The following is a 24,497-nucleotide window of genomic DNA, read 5'->3' as shown; positions in this document are numbered from 1 at the left end:
TTCAGTCTTTAGTGTTAACCACTGCATTACATAATGCCTGAGTAAATGAGCTCTCTACTGCATATAAGTTCTTTCAATCGTCCTTTTTAATTAGCATTTTTTCCTTGTTAATGTTGCCTCCTGTCTTGCATTTGCCAACGGCACACAGGTATTATTTGCTCTTTCATAAAATCTAGCTAAAAGGGTCTTTAGCATGCAACTCTCTTATTTTATTTTTTATTTAAAATAAATTTTTTTTTTGAGATGGAGTTTCGCTCTTGTTGCCTGGGCTGAAGTGCAATGGCGCGATCTTGGCTCACTGCAACCTCTTCCTCCTGGGTTCGAGCGATTCTCCTACCTCAGCCTCCTGAGTAGCTGGGATTACAGGTCCCCACCACCACGCCCAGCTAATTTTTGTATTTTTAGTCGAGATGGGGTTTCACCATGTTGGCCAGGCTTGTCTCCAACTCCTGACCTCAGGTGATCCACCTGCTTCGGCCTCCCAAAGTGCTGGGATTACAGACGTGAGCCACTGCACCTGGCCAACTCTCCTGTTTTAAAGATGAGCATCCCTTGCTTTTAGCTGTTGTGCTTCTAATTTTATATGTGATATTCTCTCAAAAAATTGCTGACCTCTGGTCTCTTTGTTTAATAATAGTGTCTCTATAATTATGAGGAGAAGGTAACACATACTGAATTTAAATATTTTTGTTTTTTATATACTACATTTTAAATTTTTAATGTTTTCGTGTTTGCTTTAACGTTGTATTTGAAAATTTCATTTGCAGTAACTTGATACAGCTTTCACTTTAGATTTTTCTGTTTTGAGTATTAGCCCTCATGGTGTTATTTTGAGTGTTCGAATCTTTAGGATTAATTGTGCAAAGATATAAAGACTTTAGAGGAGCCGGCCAGGCACTGTGGCTCACGCCTGTAATCTCAGCACTTTGGGAGGCCGGGGCAGATGGATCATGAGGTCAGGAGTTCGAGAGCAGCCTGGCCAATATGGTGAAACCCCATCTCTACCAAAAATCAAAAAAAAAAAAAAAAAAAGGATTAGCTGGGTGTGGTGGCACATGCCCGTAGTCCCAGCTACTTAGGAGGCTGAGGCAGGAGAATCACTTGGACCCGGGAGGTGGAGGTTGTAGTGAGCACAGAGATCGTACCACTGCACTCCAACCTGGGGCGACTGAGCGAGACTCCGTCTCAAAGTAAGTTAAAAAAAAATAATAATAATGACTTTAGAAGATACTTCTTCTCAGATCTTTCTTAATGGAATTTGTGTGTATAAAACTATTATAGAAACAACCCAAATGTCCATTGTCCATCAAGTGATGAATACATAAATATATAATGGAATATTATCTGTCAATGAAAAGAAATGAAGTACTGATACGTGCTGCAACTTAGATGAACTTTGAAAACGTCGTGCTTAAGTGAAAGAAACCAGTCACAAAAGACCTCATACCATATGATACCATTTGTATGAAATGTCCAGAATGGGCAAATTCATAGAGACAAAATAGATTAGCATGGGGCCAAGGGGAGGTTGGAGGGAAGGGAGAATGCTATTAATGGTATGAAGTTTCTTTTTGGGGGCGATGAAAAAAATCTGAGATTGATTTTGGTGATAATTGTGCAACTCTGAATATACTGAAAACCTTTGACTTGTACACTTTAAATGGACGATTTGTATGGTATGTGAATTAGATCTCAAGGGTGCTATTTTTAAAAACTTAAATATAATTTATAATGATAATCTCATCAATTAAAAATAATTTGAAATTCTTTGGTGTGCTTTTTCAGATTCTTTACATTTATGACTTAACCAATGTAGTTTTGGAAGATACAGGCAAAAAGAACACCCAATGGAGACACATAAAAAATGTTATTAGTCTGGGCGCAGTGGCTCATGCCTGTAATCCCAGCGCTTTGGGAGGCCAAGGTGGGCAGATCACTTGAGGTCAGGAGTTCAAGACCAGCCTGGCCAACATAGGGAAAACCTGTCTGTACTAAAAATACAAAAAATTAATTAGCGGGGTGTAGTGGCACACGCCTGTAATCCCAGCAACTTGAGAGGGTGAGGCATGAGAATTGCTTGAGCCCAGGAGGTGGAGGTTGCAGTGAGTTGAGATCACGCCCCGCACTCAAGTCTGGGCGACAGAATGAGACTCTGTCTCAAAAAAAAAAAGTTAATTATTAATACTGCCTTGTCTGAAATGTTGAATAAATGAAATGAGATCTTTGTTTTCAGTGTATTGGGTCAGCATTTCATGATTGGGTTAGTAACTTAGAAAAGTTAGATAATTTTGACAAAGATTGGTAAAAAGCTGTTAACAGATAACTTTGAATTTACCTTTTTTTTTTTTTTTTTTTGAGATGGAGTCTTGCTCTCTCACCCAGGTTGGAGTGCAGTAGCGCAATCTTGGCTCACTGCAACCTCCACCTCCTGGGTTCAAGCAGTCTCCCTGCTTCAGCCTCCCTAGTAGCTGGGATTATAGGTGCCCGCCACCACGCCTGGCTAATTTTTGTATTTTTTAGTAGAGACAGGGTTTCGCCATGTTGGCCAGACTGGTCTTGAACTCCTGACCTCAGGTGATCTGCCTGCCCTGGCCTCCCAAAGTGCTGGGTTTATAGGCTTGAGCCACCACGCCTGGCCTAACTTTGAGTTTATCTTAACCTGTTGTTTCAACAGAGTAGATTGATAGTTAGGCCTACCCGCATTCTGTAACATTTGATGTGACTTATGTCTAATATTAAGTCAACATAGCTCACCTATTGGCTGATTTAGGGACTGAGATTTATTGGAACTTCACAGCCTTTGTAACGATTAATAAAAGGAGTTAAAAACAGGTGTTTTCTTTTTAAAATAAGTTTTTTCATTTTGATGATATTCTTCAACATTAGTATATGCATTTTGGATTATCCAGATGAATGCCTCATAATCAAGAACTGTTAACATCATTTCAGTACTTACGTTAGCTTTGTGTTTTTATTGCCTTGCTTAGTTGTAATATTAGATTTGTGGGTTAATGAGAACAACAGAGGCAGACCTAACACATGAATAATATGATGGTACCAAGGGCAAATGATGCCACAGGACACTATGTGTATAGAGTAGTGTAATCATTCAAGTAGAAGTAGGAACATATGATGGTGGTATAGCCAGGCAAAACTCGAACCCATGCCTTAGCATTCAGTAATACACTGCCATCTGTCATGTTATTTTGATAGTTTTATTTGTATTTTGTTTATAAATTTATTTTGGTTTTAGTTATAAGAGCAGTAAGCATAAGGAATTTAATCCTAATTTCATTTCTGCATTTATTTAAGCAACATTGAAATAGAGAGTGATTAGTTTTTGAAAATTCTGTTATGGTAGAACCAGAATTTGCAAGCTTGAGCCAGCTTACTTAATATTATTGATAGAAACCTAGCATTTGGCATTAGATGACTGGAACTGGGACTGCAATTCTCTATTTACTAGGTTATTTCTCTATTTATGAAATGGGAAATATATTTATATTTCTACCTAAAAGGGTCGTTCATTTGTTCATTCTTTCACTCAACAGATAATTAGTAAGTTGTATAGCACCACATAATTTTATCTCATTATTAGTTTAATTTTCCCTACTGTCAAATTTTCTTTAGAGCCAGCACAAAATCTGATAGGAATATTATGCTATGAATTGTCTTCTAGAGGGTAAGATACCACCCCCATTCCCCCTTTTTTGAGACAGGTTCTCGCTCTGTCACCCGGGCTGAAGTGCAGTGGTGCGATCATGGCTCACTATAGCCTTGAACTCCAAGGCTTAAGTCATCCTCCCGCCTCAGCATCCCCAGTAGTTGGGACTACAGGTGTATGCCGCCACGCCTAGCTAATTTTTGTATTTTTTTGTAGAGGAGGATTTTGCCATATTGCCCAGGCTGGTGTGCTGGGCAAGTCCTGGGCTCAAGTGATCTGCCCACCTTGGCCTCCCAAAGTGTTGGAATTACAGGTGTGAGCCACTTCACGCGGCCTAAACCTTTAACTTGAAATTTACTTTTAAAAAAATAGGACAAAATAATTTTAAAATGTGGTAGGATCCTGTGTTAATGCAATGGAATAACAGCTATATCAGTAAAAGTGTTGAGGCTGTTCATGTATTTAAAAATCAACCTAAGCAATTGTAGTATGTATGCCAGGAGCAGAAAATTCTGATTATTTATAGTTGGGAGAATAATTTTCCTCTGGGCTGATCTAGAGATTATATTTATAGGGACCCTCTGAAGGTTCAAAGATAAGAATTGTCAAAAGGGGATAATAATCAGCATTTAAAGAGAGGAATAACCAGCACTTGTTAAAACACCTACTCTTTACTGGGTCCCTCTGTGTGTCTGGTACTTCACATGCATTCTATTAAAGCTTTTCAACAGTCTCTGGAGGTATTAGCCATCTTGAGAGAGAGAGAAAAAAAAAAGATACCTGGAGTTAGAACTAATCATCTATTGTTGACCTGTCTGCTATGTTGCAGTATATGCATTGCCGAAAACCTCATAGTCTGCAAAAATCAGGTACCAAAAACTAACAATGTGTATAGGGAAAAATGGGATTAAGAGTAAACTGATCACTCTAAAGCTGCGTTACTTTATAATTAGAGCACTAACAAAACAAAAATTCCAGTAAAATAGCAGTTTTAAAGATCCTGAATTTCTGACAAACTACGATAAATACAGTACTTGAAAAAGGATAGCTTGATGGAAGGGGCAGGTATAAGGGGGAGGATTGGGGTGACTGAGTTAGGGAGACAAGGCTAAGATGTATAAATATCAGATGGAACTGCATACATACTTCTGAGACAGAGCATGTGGCCAGACTAAGCCAAGAAGAAGAATGCAAGGGGGTAGGGGGTGGTGGTGATGAGCATCTGGTTCAGACCTATAATCCCCAACCCCATGCTGCATTCAGCTTCTGTTACTTGTGGGTACAAAACATTAATGTGTTGGGGGAAAAGTGGCAACCAGTATTCTACTTTGTGAATTTGATGACTCTAGGTATGTCATAAGTGGAATCATAAAATATTTGTCCTTTTGTGACTGCTTTATTTCAGTTAACATAGTGCCCTCAAGGTTCATCTATGTTGTAGCATGTCAAAATTTCCTTCCTTTCTAAAGCTGGATAATTTTCCATTGTTTGTATATCTATTTTATTGACACATTCATCTGTCAAACAGATACATGTGCTTCCACATTTTGGCTATTGTGACTAATGCTGCTATGAACATGGATGTACAAGTATTTGTTTAAGTCCCTTTCAGTTCTTTTGAATGTATACCCAGAAGTGGGTTTGCTGTATGTATCATATGTAAATTCTGTGTTTAACTTTTTTTTTATTTTTATTTTTTGAGACAGAGTCTCACTCTTGTCACCCAGCCTGGGGTGCAGTGGCTCCATCTTAGCTCACTGCAACCTCTGCAGCCCTGGTTCAAGCTATTCTCCTGCCTCAACCTCCCAAGTAGCTGGGATCCCGCCACCGTGCCTGGCTGATTTTTGTATTTTTAGTAGAGACGGGATTTCACCATCTTGGCCAGGCTGGTCTTGAACTCCTGACCTCGTGATCCACCCACCTCGACCTCCCAAAGTGCTGGGATTACAGGCATGAGCCACCGCGCCCGGCCAATTCTGTGTTTAACTTTTTGAGGAATTTCCACAGTGACTGCACCATTTTACATTTCTTCCAGCAATGCACAAGGGTTCCAGTTTCTCCCCTTATCCTTGCTATCACTTGTATTTTCTGCCTTTTTGATTATAGCCATCCTGGTGATATCTCATTGTGGTTTTGGTTTGCATTTCCCTGATGGCTAATGATACTGAGTATCTTTTCGTATGCTTATTGACCATTTGTATGTCTTACACATTCAGATCCTTTGCCCATTTTTCAATTGGGTTGTCTTTTTGTTATTATTGAATTGTATGAATTCTTTGTGTATTCTAGATACAAGTCCCTTACTGGACACATTATTTGAAAATATTTTTCTTGTAATTTGTGGGCTGTGGGTTGTTTTTTCACTGTTTATAGTGTTCTTTGGAGCACAGAAATTTTAAAATTTTGATAAAGTCCCATTTATCTATTTATTTTGTTGCTCCTGCTTTTGGTGTTGTACCTGTTAGAATCCATTGCCAAATCCTAGGTCATTAAGATATGCCCCCATGTATTCTAAGAGTTCTATAATTTTTTACCTTAATTTAGATCTTTGATGCATTTCACGTTAATTCATGTTGTTACTGGAAAACAGTTCTATATGTAATAGGCTCAACAATGAATTATACACGTGTTGTTTTAAACAACGCATTTTAAATGAGTTAAGAGAAAGGAGAAATATGCAGTCATACTGTTTTCTTATAATTTTGCATAATTGCATTTACCAGTGTTCTTTAACTGAGGCTGTGTCTTGTCATGCTCCTCAGGTTGTCATACTGGAAGTTGATTTCTGAATTCTTTTTTTTTTTTTTTTTTTTTTTTTTAAGACAGAGTCTTGCTCTGTCACTCAGGCTGGAGTGCAATGGCGCGATCTTGGCTCACTGCAACCTCCGCCTCCTGGGTTCAAGCAGTTCTCCTGCCTCAGCCTCCCAAGTAGCTGAGATTACAGGTGCCTGCCGCCACACTCAGCTACTTTTTTGTATTTTTAGTAGAGACGGGTTTTTGCCATGTTGGTCAGGCTGGTCTCAAACTCCTGACCTCAGGTGATCCACTTGCCTCAGCCTCCCAAAGTGCTGGGATTACAGGTGTGAGCCACTGCGCCCGGCCCTGAATTCATTTTTGAAATAAATTTGGTTGATGGTTTCTTTTCTTTTTCTTTTCTTTTTTTTTTTTTTTTTTTGAGACAGAGTCTTGTTCAGCCTCCCGAGTAGCTGAGATTACAGGCACCTGCCACCATACCTGGCTAATTTTTGTGTTTTTTTTTTTTTTTTTTGAGACGGAGTCTTGCTCTGTCACCCAGGCTGGAGTGCAGTGGCCAGATCTTGGCTCACTGCAAGCTCCGCCTCCCGGGTTCATGCCATTCTCCTGCCTCAGCCTCCCGAGTAGCTGGGACTACAGGCACCCGCCACCTCGCCCGGCTAGTTTTTTGTAATTTTTAGTAGAGATGGGGGTTTCACCGTGTTAGCCAGGATGGTCTCGATCTCCTGACCTCGTGATCCGCCCGTCTCGGCCTCCCAAAGTGCTGGGATTACAGGCTTGAGCCACCGCGCCCGGCCAATTTTTGTGTTTTTAGTAGAGATGGGGTTTCACCATGTTGGCCAGGCTGGTCTTGAACTCCTGACCTCGTGATCTGCCTGCGGTGGCCTCCCAAAGTGCTGGGATTACAGGCGTGAGCCACTGCGCCTGGCCAATTTTTTGCATTTTTAGTAGGTCTTTTGATAGCTGCTTATTGCCATGATCTCTCCTGTTTTCTGTTGTTTTCCAACACACCCTCAGGCAGCATATTACCGTATCGTTTCAAATAGTTCACTTTAAGACAACTTCAGAACTCTGTTCTTAAGGCCTGCCTTTCCCCCTGGGCAAAATCTTTACACCACCGCGTCAGAACTGGGTTGGACTGTGGCTCACTTCTCAGAGTGACACCTCTGCTTCTTGAGCAGGGTGCTTGACTTTTCCTGTCATGGAATCTTGACTCTGAGTGAGGTAGGGTGGGGGCCATTAGGACCACGCTTTTCTTGACCTGCTGCACCTGGGGTTAAGAGCGTCTGCCTCACAAGTGGTGCCTAGCTGGAAAAAAGAGCCCCAGACTTCTTAGCCATTCTTGCCTGCAATAGAGCCTCTGCAACTCAAAGTTGGGGGTGATGAGAAATGCTGGATGTCTTTCCTTCCTGGAGAGATACCATCAACTGGGAGCTGGGTCAGGGGAGGTGTGTTCTTGGCCATTCTCCGGAGTGGAGCTACTGTCCTGCTGAGCTGGCTCAAATGCCACAGACTGTCCTTATTGAGATATGGTAGATTTTCTTAAGTTATTTTTTCATTTGCTCTATGCCCTTAGGACAATTTCCAGAGGCTTTTAGTGTTTTTTGTTTTTTAAAAAAATAATTTTCACCAGTTACGGTTGTTTCACTGGGAGAGCATTTACAGAGCCTCTGATGGCACCATTCCAAAAGTTATTTTTAAACGTAAAATTACTCAAATTGCCTACAGCCACTTAAAAATTTGTGTTTGAGAATGCTTTGGATAAGATGCTGAAGTTTATATGTATGTAAAAGCTTCAGTACCCTAATTGTGTACATACAACTTGACAGACGCTCAGTATGGAGGAGGTTTGAATAAGGGTGTTTGGCCAATTAGTGAGCATTTCTAAAGGAATAAATTGCTGCTGCCACAAGAATTTCGAATGCAGGATATAGTTCTGTTGCAGTGACTTGTAGGAAGTTATCCATAGGAAGTAGCCATGGATGTACACAGTAATTTAGTGACAAAAATCAGGAGTCTGTAAGGGGGCGTGTGTGTGTGTGTGTGTGTATGTGTGTATAGTGTTGGAAATAAAACACAAGGATTTAGCTCAAGTAACATATTTAACAGATTAATTAGACATGTTAATTTGCATTAACCTGAATTATTGATTGGATTTAAAGCTGTCTAGAACTAGCATCACACTGGGGGTGGGGAGGGCAGGAAACCTGTGCTTAATATAATTACCTTGACTGGCCTTGTGTATAATTTATCATAATGTGTGGTAAAAATGATAAGGTCTGTGCAAATGATAATGGCAGTGCCCGTGGAACTAGGAAAAGAAAAGCTTTTACCTTTGAGCAGAGGCCACATTTTAAAATAACTTAGGGATGTTTAGGTTTATAGCTGTGGGCTCAACTATTAAAAATAACTTACTGTATTTCAGACTCCTTAACGTGAACCTCCCCATTTAACACTCTATCTCTGTCAGAGGGAGAGATCCCCAGACTTCTCAGCCACTCCTGTCTGTTTGAGAAGCATTCTAAAATAACCCCCCACAACCACGCCCCAGAGAAGGGGCCTCATTTTGTTGCCCAGGCTGGCCTCAAACTCCTGGGCTCAAGTGATCCTCCTGTTTCAGCCTCTGGAGTAGCTGGGGCTATAGGTGTGCACGACCACACCCAGCTAATTTTTATAACGTGATTTTTTATTATTCCATATATCTGAGGAATACAGCTAATTGTGTCTTAGCTCCTTGATATGTACTATAACAGTGACAAAGAATACTTAACATGCGGAAATCGTGAATTAAGTGAAAAATCCAATTTTGTAAAACATATTTGTGCATCAAAAACTAAACAGTTTGTCTTGGGAGTGGGGTTATGGTGAGATTAATGGTAGTTCCCCCCACCCTTTTCTGACATTATTGATGTATGGTCTGATAGTTAAAACTGTAGGACACTGGCACTTGCACTGCCTGAGTTTGAATCCTGGCTCCTACCACTTTGACGGCCTATATTCTCTCTGTCCCAGTTTTTTTACTCATGAAATTGGGCTGATAATAGGGTTGTTCTAAGGGTTAACTTGCTTAGAATAGTGCCTGAGACAAAGTAAATACTTAAATGTTAGCTGTTGTCACTATTAATGAGGAAAATGTTATTTAAAATTTGAGATATGTCACCCTGGCTGCATTAGTATTGAAGTTGGGAAATGAGAGACAAAGTTGGAAAAAAAAGTTACAGGCTGATGATGAATGACCTTGAATATGTGTACCAGATCGAGAAGAGAAGCCATTAAAGGTTTTAGAGATGGAAAGTGTTGAGATTAATTTAGCATTAATATACTGAACGATTGGTGTAGTAGTGTGGACACTAGCCAGGATGCTGTTAAAATAGGAGTCTAGGCTTGAGTGGTTTGAGTGGGAGTGGAAAAGATAACATTGGACACATTATAAAAGAGGAATGAAGGAGATGGGAAGGGAGAGATTTGACTTTGTTTTTACTGTATTTCCCCACACCCCCAATTTTAGTTTTGAGCTCTGCTGTAGACTGAATGTCTCCACTCCCCCACCCCAAAAATTCATATGTTGAAACCTAACCCCCATGTGATGGTATTAGGAGGTGTTTGGGAGGTGACTGGGTCATGAGAGTGGAACCTTCACAAATGGGATTAGTGCCCCTGTATTAGTAAAAGAGACTCAAGGAGAGTTCCCGCACACTTTCTGCCTTGTGAAGATACAGCAAGATTGCTATCTATGAACCAGAATTCAGGCCTTCACCAGACACTAAAATATGCTTGGCCCCTTGATCTCCAGCCTCCAGAACTGTTAAGTGTTACTTGAGCCACTCACTCTGAGCTTTTGTTACAGAAGGGGCTAAGAGAAACACCTATTGTTTGCCAGTGAATACTTGGGATTCAGTGATGAGCAAAGCTTGCATAGCTTCTGCCCTTAAGGAGCTTTTATGTTTTAGTAGAACATAAACTCACACAGGTGCTATGAGAAAATAGGGTAGCTGGCTCATAGAGCCTAGGATATGAGTACTTGATGAATCCTGACTCAGGAGAGTTGGGAGCTGATGAATTAGTATGGGTAAAACTAAGCAGAGTGCTTTGTTCAGAGGCTCTCAGAGGTGGCATGAAGGAGCACCTTGTGAAGGAACAAGAAGGCGGCAAATTGAACTGGAGTTTGGACAAGCTTTGGGTCGGGTTAGCTGCAAGATGAGGCTGGAATTGGGTGTTTGAGGGCCTTGTAGACCATTAGATAAGTATTTTGATCTTCATCCTGGTCTTCGAACATTTTTTTTTTTTTTTTGAGATGGAGTTTCGCTCTTGTTGCCCAGGCTGGAGTGCAGTGGTGCGATCTTGGCTCATTGCAACCTCTACCTCCTGGGTTCAAGCAATTCTCCTGCCTCAGCCTCCTGAGTAGCTGGGACTACAGGCATGTGCCACCACGCCCGGCTAATTTTGTATTTTTAGTAGAGACGGGGTTTCTCCATGTTGGTCAGGCTGGTCCCGAACTCCCGACCTCAGGTGATCTGCCCCTCAGCCTCCCGAAGTGCTGGGATTATAGGCGTGAGCCTATAATATATCCCGGCTAGTCTTTGAAGATTTTTAAGCAGTGCCATGACATGTTTTGCATTTCAGTAATACTCATAGTGATGATTTTTAATACCGAACAAAACAATTGTAAGAATGGATGCAGGCCTGACAGTCACTGTGCTTTCAAGAGAAAGCTCAATCCCTTTTCCCCGTTGTTTCCTCTTCTCGTTTGAGTTTATAGAAAACAACAGAAGGTTCCATAGAGAACCTTCATGGTATAGTGGAAGAGCCAAGGGTTTTAGAGTCTTAACGGAAATATTGTGATCTTATATAAGCTCAGTGTACTTAATCTCTTAGCTTCTATTTATGTCTGTTAAATTGGACCGATGGCTGTGTGAGATAGGTATTATGATTAAGTGAGATTATACAAATAAAGCACCTACTGTTGTGTCTGATACACAAATAAGTACTTAAAACTTTTCAAGAATAACATAAGATAGAAGGGGAAAGGAGCCACAGAGAACCTTTTAATGAAATGGAACCAGCAAGTCCACAAAAGAAAATAAATCTTTAGCATAAATACTGAGACCTGTTTCGCCTTGCCCACAGGGTAGTTATGGACCATAGTGTCTGAATATAATTTATTGTGAGGTGTATGCCACAAGTAATTATAAGTAGTTAAATAATTAAACAGTAATGTTTGCAAATGAGATTACCTAAAAATATTAGAGTCAAAGTTATCTCCTTAATAATTATTTTCACTCACCTTTCATGTGTTTTCTTTTGAGGCACCAAAAGAACCCTTCAAGTCCAGCACATAAACTATTAATATTTGCTATTTTTGTTTTGTGTTCTGCTTTATACAGTTTTTGTGTTTTGGCAATTTCTCGGTGTCCACAGAAGTGTGTCAAGCCTGTGATAACCTTATTTTAGTGTCCTTTCTCATGCTGTGGTAGAAAAACTGCTGTGTAGGATACTTTTTCTCTAGACAACAATGCATTAAGATTTTGTCTTTAAAAACATATTGAATCTGTCATAGCAACAAAATCTTCAATTTAAAAATTCAAAAAGATCTAAACTTGGCTTAAAAATAAGTTTTTGTTGTTGTTGTTTTTATTTGAGACGGAGTCTCGCTCTGTCACCCAGGCTGGAGTGCAGTGGCACGATCTTGACTCACTGCAAGCTCCGCCTCCTGGGTTCACACTGTTCTCCTGCCTCAGCCTCCCTGGTAGTTGGTACTGCAGGTGCCCGCCACGATGCCTGGCTAATTTTTTGTGTTTTTAGTAGAGACGGGGTTTCACTGTGTTAGCCAGGATGGTCTCCATCTCCCAACATTGTGATCTGCCTGCCTCGGCCTCCCAAAGTGCTGGGATTACAGGCATGAGCCACCGCGCCCAGCCAAAAATAAATATTTTCATATTCCAAAATGGTGGGTATTTTGAAAGAAAGCTTAGCTGAAAAGATACTGCTTACTGGATTGTAATAAACATGAAACAATTGATTTATACATTCACATTATAATTTTAAATCATTATATAGTTGACCCTTGAACAACACGGGTTCAAACTGTGTGGTCCACTTACACTGCAGATTTTTTTCAATAAATATATTAGAAAATATTTTGGAGATTTGTGACAGTTTGAAAAAAACACGAGGATGAACTGCATAGCTTGGAAATACTGAAAAAATTAAGGTGTGTCATGAACGTGTAAAATATATGTAGATGCTAGTTCATTTACTACCATGAAATGTACATAAATCTATTATAAAGTTTATCAAAACTTAATATACACAAACGTTTTTATAGACCACATGTGGTGCCATGTGCAGTTGAGAGAAATGTGAACAAATGTAAAGATGGATTAAGTCATAACTGCATAAAATTAACTGTAGTACATTTTCTACTGTAGCTTCATAGCCATCTCCTTTTGCTACTGTGGTGAGCTTGTTGTAAGTATCGGATGAAAATATGTGATGCTGATCTCTGCGTGAGCAGTTCATCTCTCCAGTAAATGGTCTATCGTAAAATGATCTCTCATATTCTCATGTATTTTTCATCATGTTTAGTGCAATACCATAAACCTTGAATAACATTGCGGGACTCATGAAGTGCCACTAGTGGTGCTGGCGAATGGGCTCCCAAGAAGCAGAGAAAAGTCGTGACGTTATAAGAAAAAGTTGAATTGCTTGATAGGTACCATAGATTGAGGTCTGAGGTCTGCAGCTGTGGTTGTCCACCATTTCAGATGATTGATCTTGTAAACAGATGTTGTAATATTACTGTATTGGTAAATACAGTACAGTACTATAAATATGTTCTCTCTTCTGATTTTCTTCTTCTTTTTTTTTTTTTTTTTTTGAGACAGAGCCTCGCTCTGTCACCGGGCTGGAGTGCAGTGGTGCGATCTCAGCTCGCTACAACCTCCATCTCCCGAGTTTAAGCGATTCTCTGCCTCAGCCTCCCCAGTAGCTGGGATTACAGGCACACACCACCACACCTGGCTAATTTTTGTTTGCATTTTTTATTAGAGACGGGGTTTCACCATATTGGCCAGGCTGGTCTCAAACTCCTGACTTCAAGTGATCCGCCCACCTCAGCCTCCCAAAGTGCTGGGGTTACAGGTGTGTGAGTCACCACCCCCGGGCTCCTTCTGATTTTCTTAACTTTTTTCTCTGGCTTGCTTTATTGTAAGAATACAGTATACATGTAACAAAATGTGTTAGTTGCCTCTTTATGATCAGTAAGGCTTCTTGTCAGCAGTATGCTGTTAGTAGTTAAGTTTCTGAAGAATCAAAAGTTATTTATGGGCCGGGCGCAGTGGCTCACGCCTGTAATCCCAACACTTTGAGAGGCCGAGGTGGGTGGATCACGAGGTCAGGAGTTATAGACCAGCCTGGCCAACATAGTGACACCCCATCTCTACTAAAAATACAAAAATTAGCCCGGCATTGTAGCGCATGCCTGTAGTCCCAGCTACTTGGGAGGCTGAGGCAGGAGAATCAGATGAAACCAGGAGGCAGAGGTTGCAGTGAGCCGAGACCGTGCCACTGCACTCCAGCCTGGGCAACGGAGTAAGACTCTGTCTCAAAAAAAAAAAGAAAAGGAAAGAAAAAAAAAGTAGTGAGGTCTGCTGCCCTCTACTGGTGAAGGCTAAGTATAGCTTGTGTTGTACAGTTAGGTCTCTTGTCTCTAGTGAGTCAGATATTTTAAGAATGGAAAAACAAGGGTGGATGTCAGTTAAACATAGAAATTTGAAAGAAAGAGAATTCCCTTTGATTATTGGTACGTAAAACCGGAATAGGCAAAATTCACAAGTCAAGATAATTTTCGTGTATGAGCTTAAGGATGATTTATCAAATTGTTTTCTAAGAAACTCAACTCGCTTTGATGTCCAGTAAAGGAAATAATCTGGTAGGGAGTTGAAATTGCTGTTGCTTGTTTATTGTCTCTGTCCTCAGTCTGTAATGTTCTACAAAAGCAGAGATATTTGATGCACTGTGTACTTCCATGTATTCTCCTATGATTAGAACAATATGTGGCCCATGTAATGCTCAGTACACAATTTTTGAACGACTGAGCTTTGCGTTTTTATTTAAACATCTTTTTTTGGATAAAAAGAAAAATTTAGAGAAGAAAATCTTAAGTATCCTAGGATCATATATCAAATCAGAGGATTTCAGTGAGCTGTATAAAAGGAGATAGATTCTGGGACATAGGGCAAATTTTAGCAGAGTTGGGATAATGACTGGGTAAGAAAGGACAATTCTTTGTCCCGAAAGGAATTCTCTGGTATTAAGGCCTTCTGTGAAAGCTGCTGGAGAAATTCAGTTCTGCAAAGTTTAAAGTAAATGGTTTGCTGTTCATGGAGTGCTAGATTACTTAATACAGTCCAGCCTTTATCTAGGTAAAGGTGATGCTTTTCCCATTATGGAAGATGTTAGGATGCTAAGTTTGAATATGAAAAAGTGCTGTTTTTCCTAGAGGTAATCAAATCACCATTTTGGTTGTATTTCCCATTGCAGAAAATTCAAGATGCATTCTGTTTGTATAATTTGTTTTTATGAAATAAAGCGTAAAACTTCATATGGTAAATTTTCACACTGTGATTCATTGTATTTGAGCATGCCTATAGAAAGTGATTGCTACTGTGTCAAATATTGAATGATTTGAATAATTACTAAGTTGTTCGGTTGTGTGTAGGATACTGCTGCTTTGACTTGGTAGAGAGCTTGTTCTAGCCCTGCTAGGTATGCCTAAATCTCCGTGACATAAAAAACAGGCTCTTTTAGAGTTGTGAGACTGCTGCTTGAAATCAAGCAAAGCTGTGTGATTCCCAGCTGTTTCCACCACTTGAGTATTGAATAGGATTTATTAAGAAAAGTAGTGGTGTTATTCTTGGATAACTTAATTGTATCTGTGATAAGTTTTTTCTCCACTCAAACCTTTCCAAGTTATATCTGAAAGCAATATTTTCAGATTCATTCCTCAAATATTTAGGAACTCTGCACAGTACATTGTAGAAAGGGAAATGAAAATTTAATTGCTCCATGCTTATTTCTTGCTCTTTATCTTGCATCCTAGTGTGCTGAGGGAAAGGGATCAAATTCTTATGTGGTAGTAGAGAGATGCAGCGGAGTATGCTATGCTGAGACCTGACATACCTGCTCAGCAATACCGGAAATATAGAAATGAGGACAGCTTGTCGGGTAGAAGAAACAGAAACCAAGAGCTAGAAAGGTGAGACTATATAAGAGATAGGGATAGCAAGCAACTTGAGGCTTTGCTGATTGAGTGTCCTGTCATAAGCAGAAGATGATTTAGTTCTGTGGTCTTAGAGAAAGGTATTTTGAGAGAGGAGCTTCACACTGCCACTTTTCCCATTTATCTTATTTTGTTTAAAGGGATAGTCCCTTAGTTATCCACATAATACTTTGGTCTAGAATAATTTATACCATGACTTTTGTCAGATATTTCTGATTTGTCTATAGATGGTTACTGAATTCATATAGATGGAAGGATATTGTGCATAAAAATATGAGAATATAATTTTGAGCTATTTTAGCTCAAATGATCTCCAAATGCTAAAGAACTGCAAGGTAAGGGAACAGTGAGTACTCTATATATACAATTTTACTGTGGGAAAACATACATACAATTTATTATTTTAACCTTTTTTTTTTTGAGATGGAGTTTCGCTTTGTCCCCCAGGCTGGAGTACAGTGGTGCCATCTCGGCTAACTGCAAGCTCCGCCTTCTGGGTTCACGCTATTCTCCTGCCTCAGCCTCCCGAGTAGCTGGGACTACAGGCGCCTGCCACCGCCTGCCACCGCGCCTGGCTAATTTTTTTGTATTTTTAGTAGAGATGGGGTTTCACCGTGTTAGGCAGGATGGTCTCGATCTCCTGACCTTGTGATCCGCCCACCTCGGCCTCCCAAAGTGCTGGAATTACAGGCATGAGCCACCACGCCCGGCTAATTTTTATATTTTTAGTAGAGACGAGTTTCACCATGTTGGTCAAGCTATTCTTGAACTCTTGACCTCAAGTGATCCACCTGCCTCAGCCTCCCAAAGTGCTGGGATTACAGGCGTGAACCACTGTGCTCGGCTGATTTTAACCATTTTTAAGTTTGCAGTTCAGTGGCATTAAGTACATTCACATTGTGGGATGCTTACCATCATCCATTTCCAGAACTTCTCTTCTTTCCAAACTGAAACGCTGTACCCCTTAAGCAATAACTCCCTATCCCCCCAGCCCCTGGCAACCATCATTCTACTTTCTGTACGAGTGTGACTAATCCGGGTACCCATGTTTGTGGAATTATGCAATATTGTTCTTTTGTGAATGACTTACTTCACTTAGCATGATGTCCTCAAGGTTCACCCATATCGTAGCACCCGTCAGAATTTCCTTTCTTTTTAAAAAATACTGAATAATCCACTGAATGTATGTACCACATTTTGTTTGTCCTTGGATTACTTCCTGGAAATACTTTTAAAGGAGACATAGTGTTGGCTTAGTAGACAAGGTGATCTCCCTGGCCCCCCACTTCCCCACACTTGGGAATATATAGTCGCTTACCTCGTCACTCTGAGGAGGAGATGGTAGGGAGTGGAGGTTGTATTTATTTTTGGGAAAAAAACCAGACTCCCAGGTGGTGCTGATGAATCCATCTCTTCCTACCCTTTTGTGATTAATTGGATCTGTGTTCAAGATTCCCAAGTTTTGCCTGAATTCTAGACGTGTAGAGCCAACTCTCTAGTGGTTTTCACCTCAGTTTCAGTGTTAGAACTGTAAGAACTGCCAGTCTACCCCTTTCCTTTGAAGAGAAGTGGACGGGAAACCTGGAGTCCAGGATTATATAAGCCAAGGAAGCTCAGAGTTTCAAGAAGAGAGAGGAGGTCAGTGTCTAATGATGAGAACTGTGTCTAATGATGAGAAGAGGACAAACAGGATGAATATTGAGAAGCAATTACTTGATTTGTCAGTTAGTAAGTAGAACGTCGGGCCTTCTTCTCGTACTTCCCCTAATGCACGTACTCAAAAGCTTTGTATGTAATTTTTAGGGGAATTAATCTTCAAGCCCATCCCTACATCTCAATTAAGACCTTCTGGCTTAAAGCAGTTTTAGTTTTAGTAGCTTTGGGTGGAGCCAGGTGAGAATGGACAAAGTGAAAGGCGAGATGGGCGGGGCATGGTGGCTCACAACTGTAATCTCAGCACTTTGGGAGGCCAGGAGGGAGAATTGCTTGAGCCCAGGATCTCGTGACTAGCCTGGGTCTTAAAACAACCACCACCAAAAACCCAAAATTTACAACTTAGCTACTCTGTCTCCATCACATTTATTTAAAAAGAAAGAAAAGGGGAGATGGAGACAGTGTTATGACTTGTGGGAAAAGGGAAGGGCAGACACTGGTGATTTTCAGTAGGGAAGATTCAAGCACAGGCTGGCAAAAGATTGACTGGGGATGATGATGATTGGAGCATCATCCCTTGGAGAGGGTATACAATGGGATCATGACCCCAGGCTGAGGGACAAGAAGAAGAAGAAACTGGAGCAGATTTGAGGTAGACAAGAATAAAGTTGAATTGGTTATCTAGTATTTTGAGTGCCAAGAATATAATCATTCACATATTAGCCTGGTGTGGCGGCACGAGCCTGTAGTCCCACCTACTTGGGAGGCTGAGGCAGGAGAATTGCTTGAACCCGGGAGGCGGAGGTTGCAGTGAGCCAAGATTGCGCCACTGTACTGCAGCCTGGGTGACAGAGCGAGACTCCGTCTCCAAAAAGAAAATAATCATTCACATAATTTGTCAGCAGACCCAAAGTGACTAAGGAAAATGATAGGCAAGTTTCTCAAGGTTTTTAAAATTGTCTGCTTCACGTAACACTCTTTGTAATTTAGGGTGTATAAAATGGATAACAAAAGCGAAAGAGGGACTGCTTAAAGCAGACCTTTTCATTTTTGTTTTCCACTTTGTGTTTAAAGAGCTTCTATGTCTTAGACTCACCAGTACTTGATAGTATCAGTCTTAAAGCTTTGTTTTGCTTTGCCAGTTTGATCAGTGGAACAAATCTTGGTTTTGTAATTTGCATTTTCACAATTACTAATGAGGTTGAGAGGCAGGCTAGTGTAGCATTTAAGAGCTATGGACTCCCTGGGTTTGAATCCCATTTTGCCACTTAGTACTTACTGATACAGGTAATTTACTTTTGCTCTCTGTGCCTCCCTTTCCTTACCTGTGAAGAGGGATGATACTAGTTCCTACTATATACATTTGTAAGGATTACAGTGCTACAAACAGTGCCTAACATGTGAAAAGCTCTATTTTAAAATTACGTCTTATTTCATGTATTTATTAGTCATTTCTATTTCTTTTTCTGAGAAGTCTGCATACCCTTTGCCTGTTTTTCTACTGAGGTGTCTTTATTTTGTAATTTGTTGGACATATATAGTTACAGATATTTTCTTCTACTCTGTTTGCTCTTTAATTTTTCAGAGAAAAATCTATCTGACTTCTTCCTGAAGCCTCTGAATTTTGCCTACAGGAGGACATATCTTAAAAATCAGTTTTTGTGTGTGCTTTAGTCAAGTTTTTTTTGTTTGTTTGAGGCAGGGTCTCGCTGCATTGCCCAGGCTAGAGTGCAGTGGCCCCATCTCAGCTCACTGCTACCTTCACCTCCTGGGTTCAAGTAATTCTCCTGACTCAGCCTCCTCAGTAGCTGGGACTACAGGGGTGAGCCACCATGAGTGGCTAATTTTTTTTTTTTTTTTTTTTTTTTTTTTTGGTATTTTTAGTAGAGATGGGGTTTCACCATGTTGGCCAGGCTGGTTTTGAACTCCTGACTTCAAGTCGCCTGCCTTGGCCTCCCAAAGTGCTAGAATTACAGGCGTGAGCCACTGCTCCTGATTTTAAACATATTCCTCTAGCACTTTCTATAGTTTACATTTTCCTCATTAATCTACCTATAATTTGTGTGTATGTTGGGTGGAGGCGGAGGTTAAAATGTACATCAAGGTTTTTTTGACAATGAAAGAGAACTTGAAGAGGAAGAAGTCTTAGAGTCAGATCTGAATTAGAGTCTGTTCTGCATAACTTGGGTAAGCCCCTGCTGTCTCTTATTTTTGACTCTGTAAAATGGAGATACTACTCAATTTCTGTGCTGCATAGACTGGGTATGAGAATCAAGTGAGTTGTGGCAAAGCACTTGGAAACTTCCTGCAGTGGCTTAGTAACCTAAGTGTCTGGTGAAAAATACTTGGGTATTAATATTACAGAAGCAAGCCCCAGGTATGTTTTATATACCATGGTGTACGTTTGGTCTTGAATGTCTTCAGCCAGGTCATGATTAGAAAACTTAGAAATGAAACTTTGCAATGCTTGTGGGAAGTCTCTCTTAATCTCTTGAGAGCCAGTGAGTTAGAACCAATCAGTTAAGTTTCTCTATCTGGTGGCATGTTAGAGTCATTCACTGGGGAAGATTTTTTGCAAAGTACTGATGCCTAGGCCTCACTCCCAGATACTGGAATTTATTCCATCTGGAGAGGAACCTGGGCATCAGTGTTTTAAATAAAATCACTTCAGGTGATTTTATTGTGCAGCTGAAGGAGGGCTACTGATACAATGAATATAGAATTGAGGATTTGGTAGCGTTCTTCTATACTCGTTTGCTGGTCAGGTTGTAAAGAAGAGTTCCCTGTTCTTAAACAGTTGTGGCCTTCTAACCCTGGCTCTAGGAGTGGCTGGAGTCAAAACCTTGCCAAAGTAGAGAGCTGAGATCATCTGACAAATTAAGTTGTATTGGAGTGTTATGTAGTTTGAACCCTCTTAAAGAAAATTTTGTCAGAGGTTTTTGGGGTTTTCAGGGTTTTTTGTTTGTAGGGGTTGAAGAGGGTGGGGAGCTTAACAGAAATTTGTTCTCTCAATTCTAAAGGCCAGAAGCCCAGTATCAATGTGTTGGTAGGTTTGGTTTCTTCTCTGTGGCTTGCAGGTGGCCACCTTTTTGCTGCATCTCTACGTGGTCTTATTCTGTATGCGTGCACCCCTGATGTTTCTCTCCAAAGTGTTAAAGTTTATGTTAAAAGCACTTGGAAGCTTGTTTAAAAAACCATTTATAATGCCCTAGTATCAGTGATAAATGTTGTGCAGCCTTCCTTAAAATGTTTTAAAAAATTACTTTACACTTTGTCTTAGTACACGTTATTGAAACAGGAGACTTCCCTGACCCCCTCACAGGACGGGACGTGTGACAGGGGTGTGGCTTGTTTATTCCTCTTATGGGAAGGGGAGCTCACAGGTGAGCAGGTACAGGAGCCAGGGCGAGCGCTTTTGGGCTCCGGCCCCACAGCAGTGTCTAGGAGTGTTACAGTGCTCTTTTAGCCCTGTTGTCCCAGCATAACAGCTCAGAAAAGAGTCAGTGTGACATCCTTTTTGGGTTCCCGCATGCAGGGCATCCCGAGTTCTTTTCCTGTGTCCGGGAAGAATCAGGTCACAGGGACTTGAAGGATGGTGAATGTGGAGATTTTATTGAGTGAGTGATGGAAGTGGCTGTCAGTGGGATGGGGAGCTGGTGAGAGGGGATGGAGTGGGAAGATGATCTTCTCCTGGAGTTGGGCTATCTCTCAGCCAGTCTCCAACCGCCCCCAGCTTCAACCTCCTCTCCACCTTTAGACATTTCCTCACTTCTCTTCTTCTCTGCTGTGCTACGCTGCTCTGCCACTCTTCTGCTTTTGGAGCCTGGGGCTTGGGGTTTATATGGGCACAGGATAGGGGTGTGTGGCAGGCCAAAAGGGAACACTTGGGCGTGAAAACAGGAATGCCTGTTCTCATTTAGGGCTGCAGGTCCAGGCTTGAGCCCTCGCCAGGGACCCCACCCTCATACCTACTGTCCTTATTATTCTTGCAGTATAATGAATGCATCAGCAAATTGAAAACAGATAGTTTTTGCCCTTTCTTAATTTAATTAAAATGACAGTTAAGTAGTTTGATATATTGCCTTTGGAGTCATTTCCAGGAGGCTACATTTGTTTTCTTGGTATAATGGCCCGTGTAACGTTATCAGTTTTAAGTTAAATGTAGTATTAATGAAACTTCAGCTTTTTACTTTCTCTTCTTGTTTCTATAGCCCCTTTTTCCTGACTAGATTAACTGGTGATACTAAATTTGAACAGTTCCATAATTCATATTTTTTATGTCTAAAACCAATTACTTTTTCCCCTTTCTGTTTGTAGGTTATGCAATGGTCTCTGCAAGATGGTTTATTCTTGAATTGGACCTTTTTAAGACTGACAAATGCTGGTACTTCATCTTCTATAAGTGGACTATAATTTCTTTTCTCAAGACAACTACATAAGCAGACAAAATTGCAAAGATCTGCCCTGTGTCGAGTATGACAGCCACGACTCGTGGCTCTCCGGTCGGAGGGAATGACAACCAGGGCCAGGCTCCTGATGGACAGTCTCAGCCCCCCCTCCAACAAAATCAGGTAGGATGTTGAAGATACTAGTTAAAGCTACAGTGGAGTGGGGCTGGGCTCAGTGGTTCACACCTGTAATCCCAGCACTTTGGGAGGTCAGGGCAGGCGGATCACTTGAGGTCAGGAGTTTGAGACCAGCCTGGCCAACAGGGTGAAACCCTACAAAAATTAGCTGGGCGTGGTAGCGTGCACCTGTAATCCCAGCTACTTGGGAGGCTGAGACAAGAGAATCACTTTAACCTGGGAGGCTGAGGTTACAGTGAGCTGAGATAGCGCCACTGTACTCCAGCCTGGGTGACAGAGCTAGTCTCTGTCGCGAAAAAAAAAAAAAAAAAAAACGAAAAACCAAAACCTACCTTGGTAGGTCTACTGTTGGGGTACTAAATGATGGAACATGTTCTAAATACTTTGTGAAGCAACTGTTATTTTAAGTTTTGATTAACAAAAGTGAACAGGTCGGGCGCGGTGGCTCACACCTGTAATCCCAGCAATTTGGGAGGCCGAGGCAGGTGGATCACGAGGTCAGGAGTTCGAGACCAGCCTGACCAATATGGTGAAACCCCATCTCTACTAAAAAATACAAAAATTAGCTGGGTGTAGTGGTGCGCGTCTGTAGTCCCAGCTGCTCAGGAGGCTGAGGCAGAAGAATCCCTTGAACTCAGGAGGCAGAGGTTGCAGTGAGCCAAGATGGCGCCACTGCATTCCAGCGTGGGCGACAGAGTGAGACTCCATCTCCAAAAAAAAAGAAAAAAAGAAAAGAAAAATGAACATAGGTCTTGCATAGTAACAAGAAAGCTCAAGTGGTGTAGATGGTAATCCTTGACTATGTAGTCCATCTTTTTCTGGCAGCTTAACTGTCAGTCATTAAAATTAAGCCATGTGTCAATTCTAAGAGGGAAAGCATTAAATTGTTCAGTGTAGCCTATGATTAGCATGGACCCATCATAAATCATGATACCACTTTCTACCCCATAAATACATACAATTGTAAATTGTCAATTTACGATAAGATTATAAAAAGAACACGGACCCAAGTCATGTTGCCTAGCATTCAAATTTCAGCTTTGTACCATATTTGCGTTATGACTCTGGGTAAATTATATAACCTCTAAGCCTCAAGTTTGTCTATCTGTACAGTGAGGGTAATAATAGTGTAACTACTTCATGGGTTGTTAAAAGGATCAATTGAAGTAATGCTAAACATAGATTTTGGTATTAAGGTTTTATGCTGACCTCAAAACTCATAGGGTGTATCTCTTTCTGTTCTCTGGATGAATTTATGCGAAGTTTATTATTTGTTTCATTAATTGTTTGGAAGATTTTACTGGTGGACCCATCTGGCCTGGGGTTTTATTTATGGGAAAGTTTTAATTGAAGATCCTTTTTTTTATTTGGAGATGGAGTCTTGTTCTGTTGCCCAGGCTGGAGTGCAGTGGTGTGATCTTGGCTCACTGCTACCTCTGCCTCCCTGGTTCAAGCGATTCTTCTGCCTCAGCCTCCTGAGTAGCTGGGATTACAGGCGCGTCCCACCACACCTGGCTAATTTTTGTATTTCTAGTAGAGACAGGGTTTCACCATGTTGGTCAGGCTGGTCTCGAGCTCCTTACCTCGTGATCCGCCTGCCTTGGCCTCCCAAAATGCTGGGATTACAGGCATGAGCCACCTGCGCGTGGCCGATCCATTTTTTTTTAAGTGGAGGAATTTTTAAATTTTTAGCGTCTTCTGGTAAATTGTGTTTTTCAAGGAATTGGTTTATTTCATCTAGATTTTCAAATTTGAGGTAAAGTTGTTAATGACCCTTTTTATTATCTTTTTTGTGTCTTGGGGCCTATGGTAATGCCTCCTTATTTCTGATACCACTACTAATGTCATTAAACCTTCTAAAAAACCAACTCTCTTGTCTTTACTCCCTCCCCCTACCCCCTCCCGCCAACACACACACACACTCTCTCACTCTCTCTCGCACGCGTGCGCGTCTCTGTTCCTTTTAGTTTGGATTTGGTTTGCTGTTCTTTTTCTCATTTCTTGAAATGGAAATTAAGATGATTGATTTCAGTTGTCTTTTCTAATATATACAGTTTTATATTGGGAAGTAGTAAACTGAATGACAAAACATTAACACTTGTGATGTGCAGCTGAAACAGTGCTTAGAGGTAAGTTAGTTGAGGTGTGTGTAAATTATCGCAAACATGCTGCTTCCAATTTTTACATGTTTGTGTAGAGTCGGGTAAGTTTTTAGGCAAAAGTGTTATTTTTAAGTTTTTTTTACTATTATTTGGGGATAAGTTCTTATTGTCCAGCTATTACAGGTTAGATATTCTATTATAAGTAGTATAGAAAAGAGCTTCTGTCTCTCCTTTTTCCTCTTCCTCTGCCATTTTAGAGAAGTGAACAAGTTGGAGTTTTTTTCTCCCCCAAATAAGTGTGTCAGTTTTATTCCTTTTCCTCTCTAGTTCCCATTTTCGAGACATAAAATATTAAAATGTATGGTCACAGGTCTTGGACAGAGTTAAGTCCTTCCTGTATCATACATTTGTTAGCCAGTATTCAGGTTTTTTTTTTTTTTTTTTTTTTTTTTTTTTTT

General features: G+C 40.7%; 1 protein-coding gene across 2 annotated transcripts in view; it reads left to right on the top strand.

The window, feature by feature from the left end:
• The window catches only part of USP9X (ubiquitin specific peptidase 9 X-linked), a 149,686-nt gene that overhangs the window by 15,083 nt on the left and 110,106 nt on the right, over positions 1-24,497 (top strand). For both annotated transcript variants that reach the window (XM_025371684.1, XM_025371685.1), the window contains exon 2: positions 21,669-21,922. In XM_025371684.1, the coding sequence (XP_025227469.1) occupies positions 21,827-21,922 (96 nt within the window). In that variant the 5' untranslated portion in view covers positions 21,669-21,826. The remainder of the gene's footprint in view (positions 1-21,668; positions 21,923-24,497) is intronic.

This window comes from Theropithecus gelada, chromosome X (assembly GCF_003255815.1).
Source record: "Theropithecus gelada isolate Dixy chromosome X, Tgel_1.0, whole genome shotgun sequence".
In the NCBI taxonomy this organism is placed as follows: domain Eukaryota; kingdom Metazoa; phylum Chordata; class Mammalia; order Primates; family Cercopithecidae; genus Theropithecus; species Theropithecus gelada.
The sequence above is the reverse complement of the archived record's forward strand: the minus strand, read 5'-3'. Positions and strand labels throughout refer to the sequence as shown.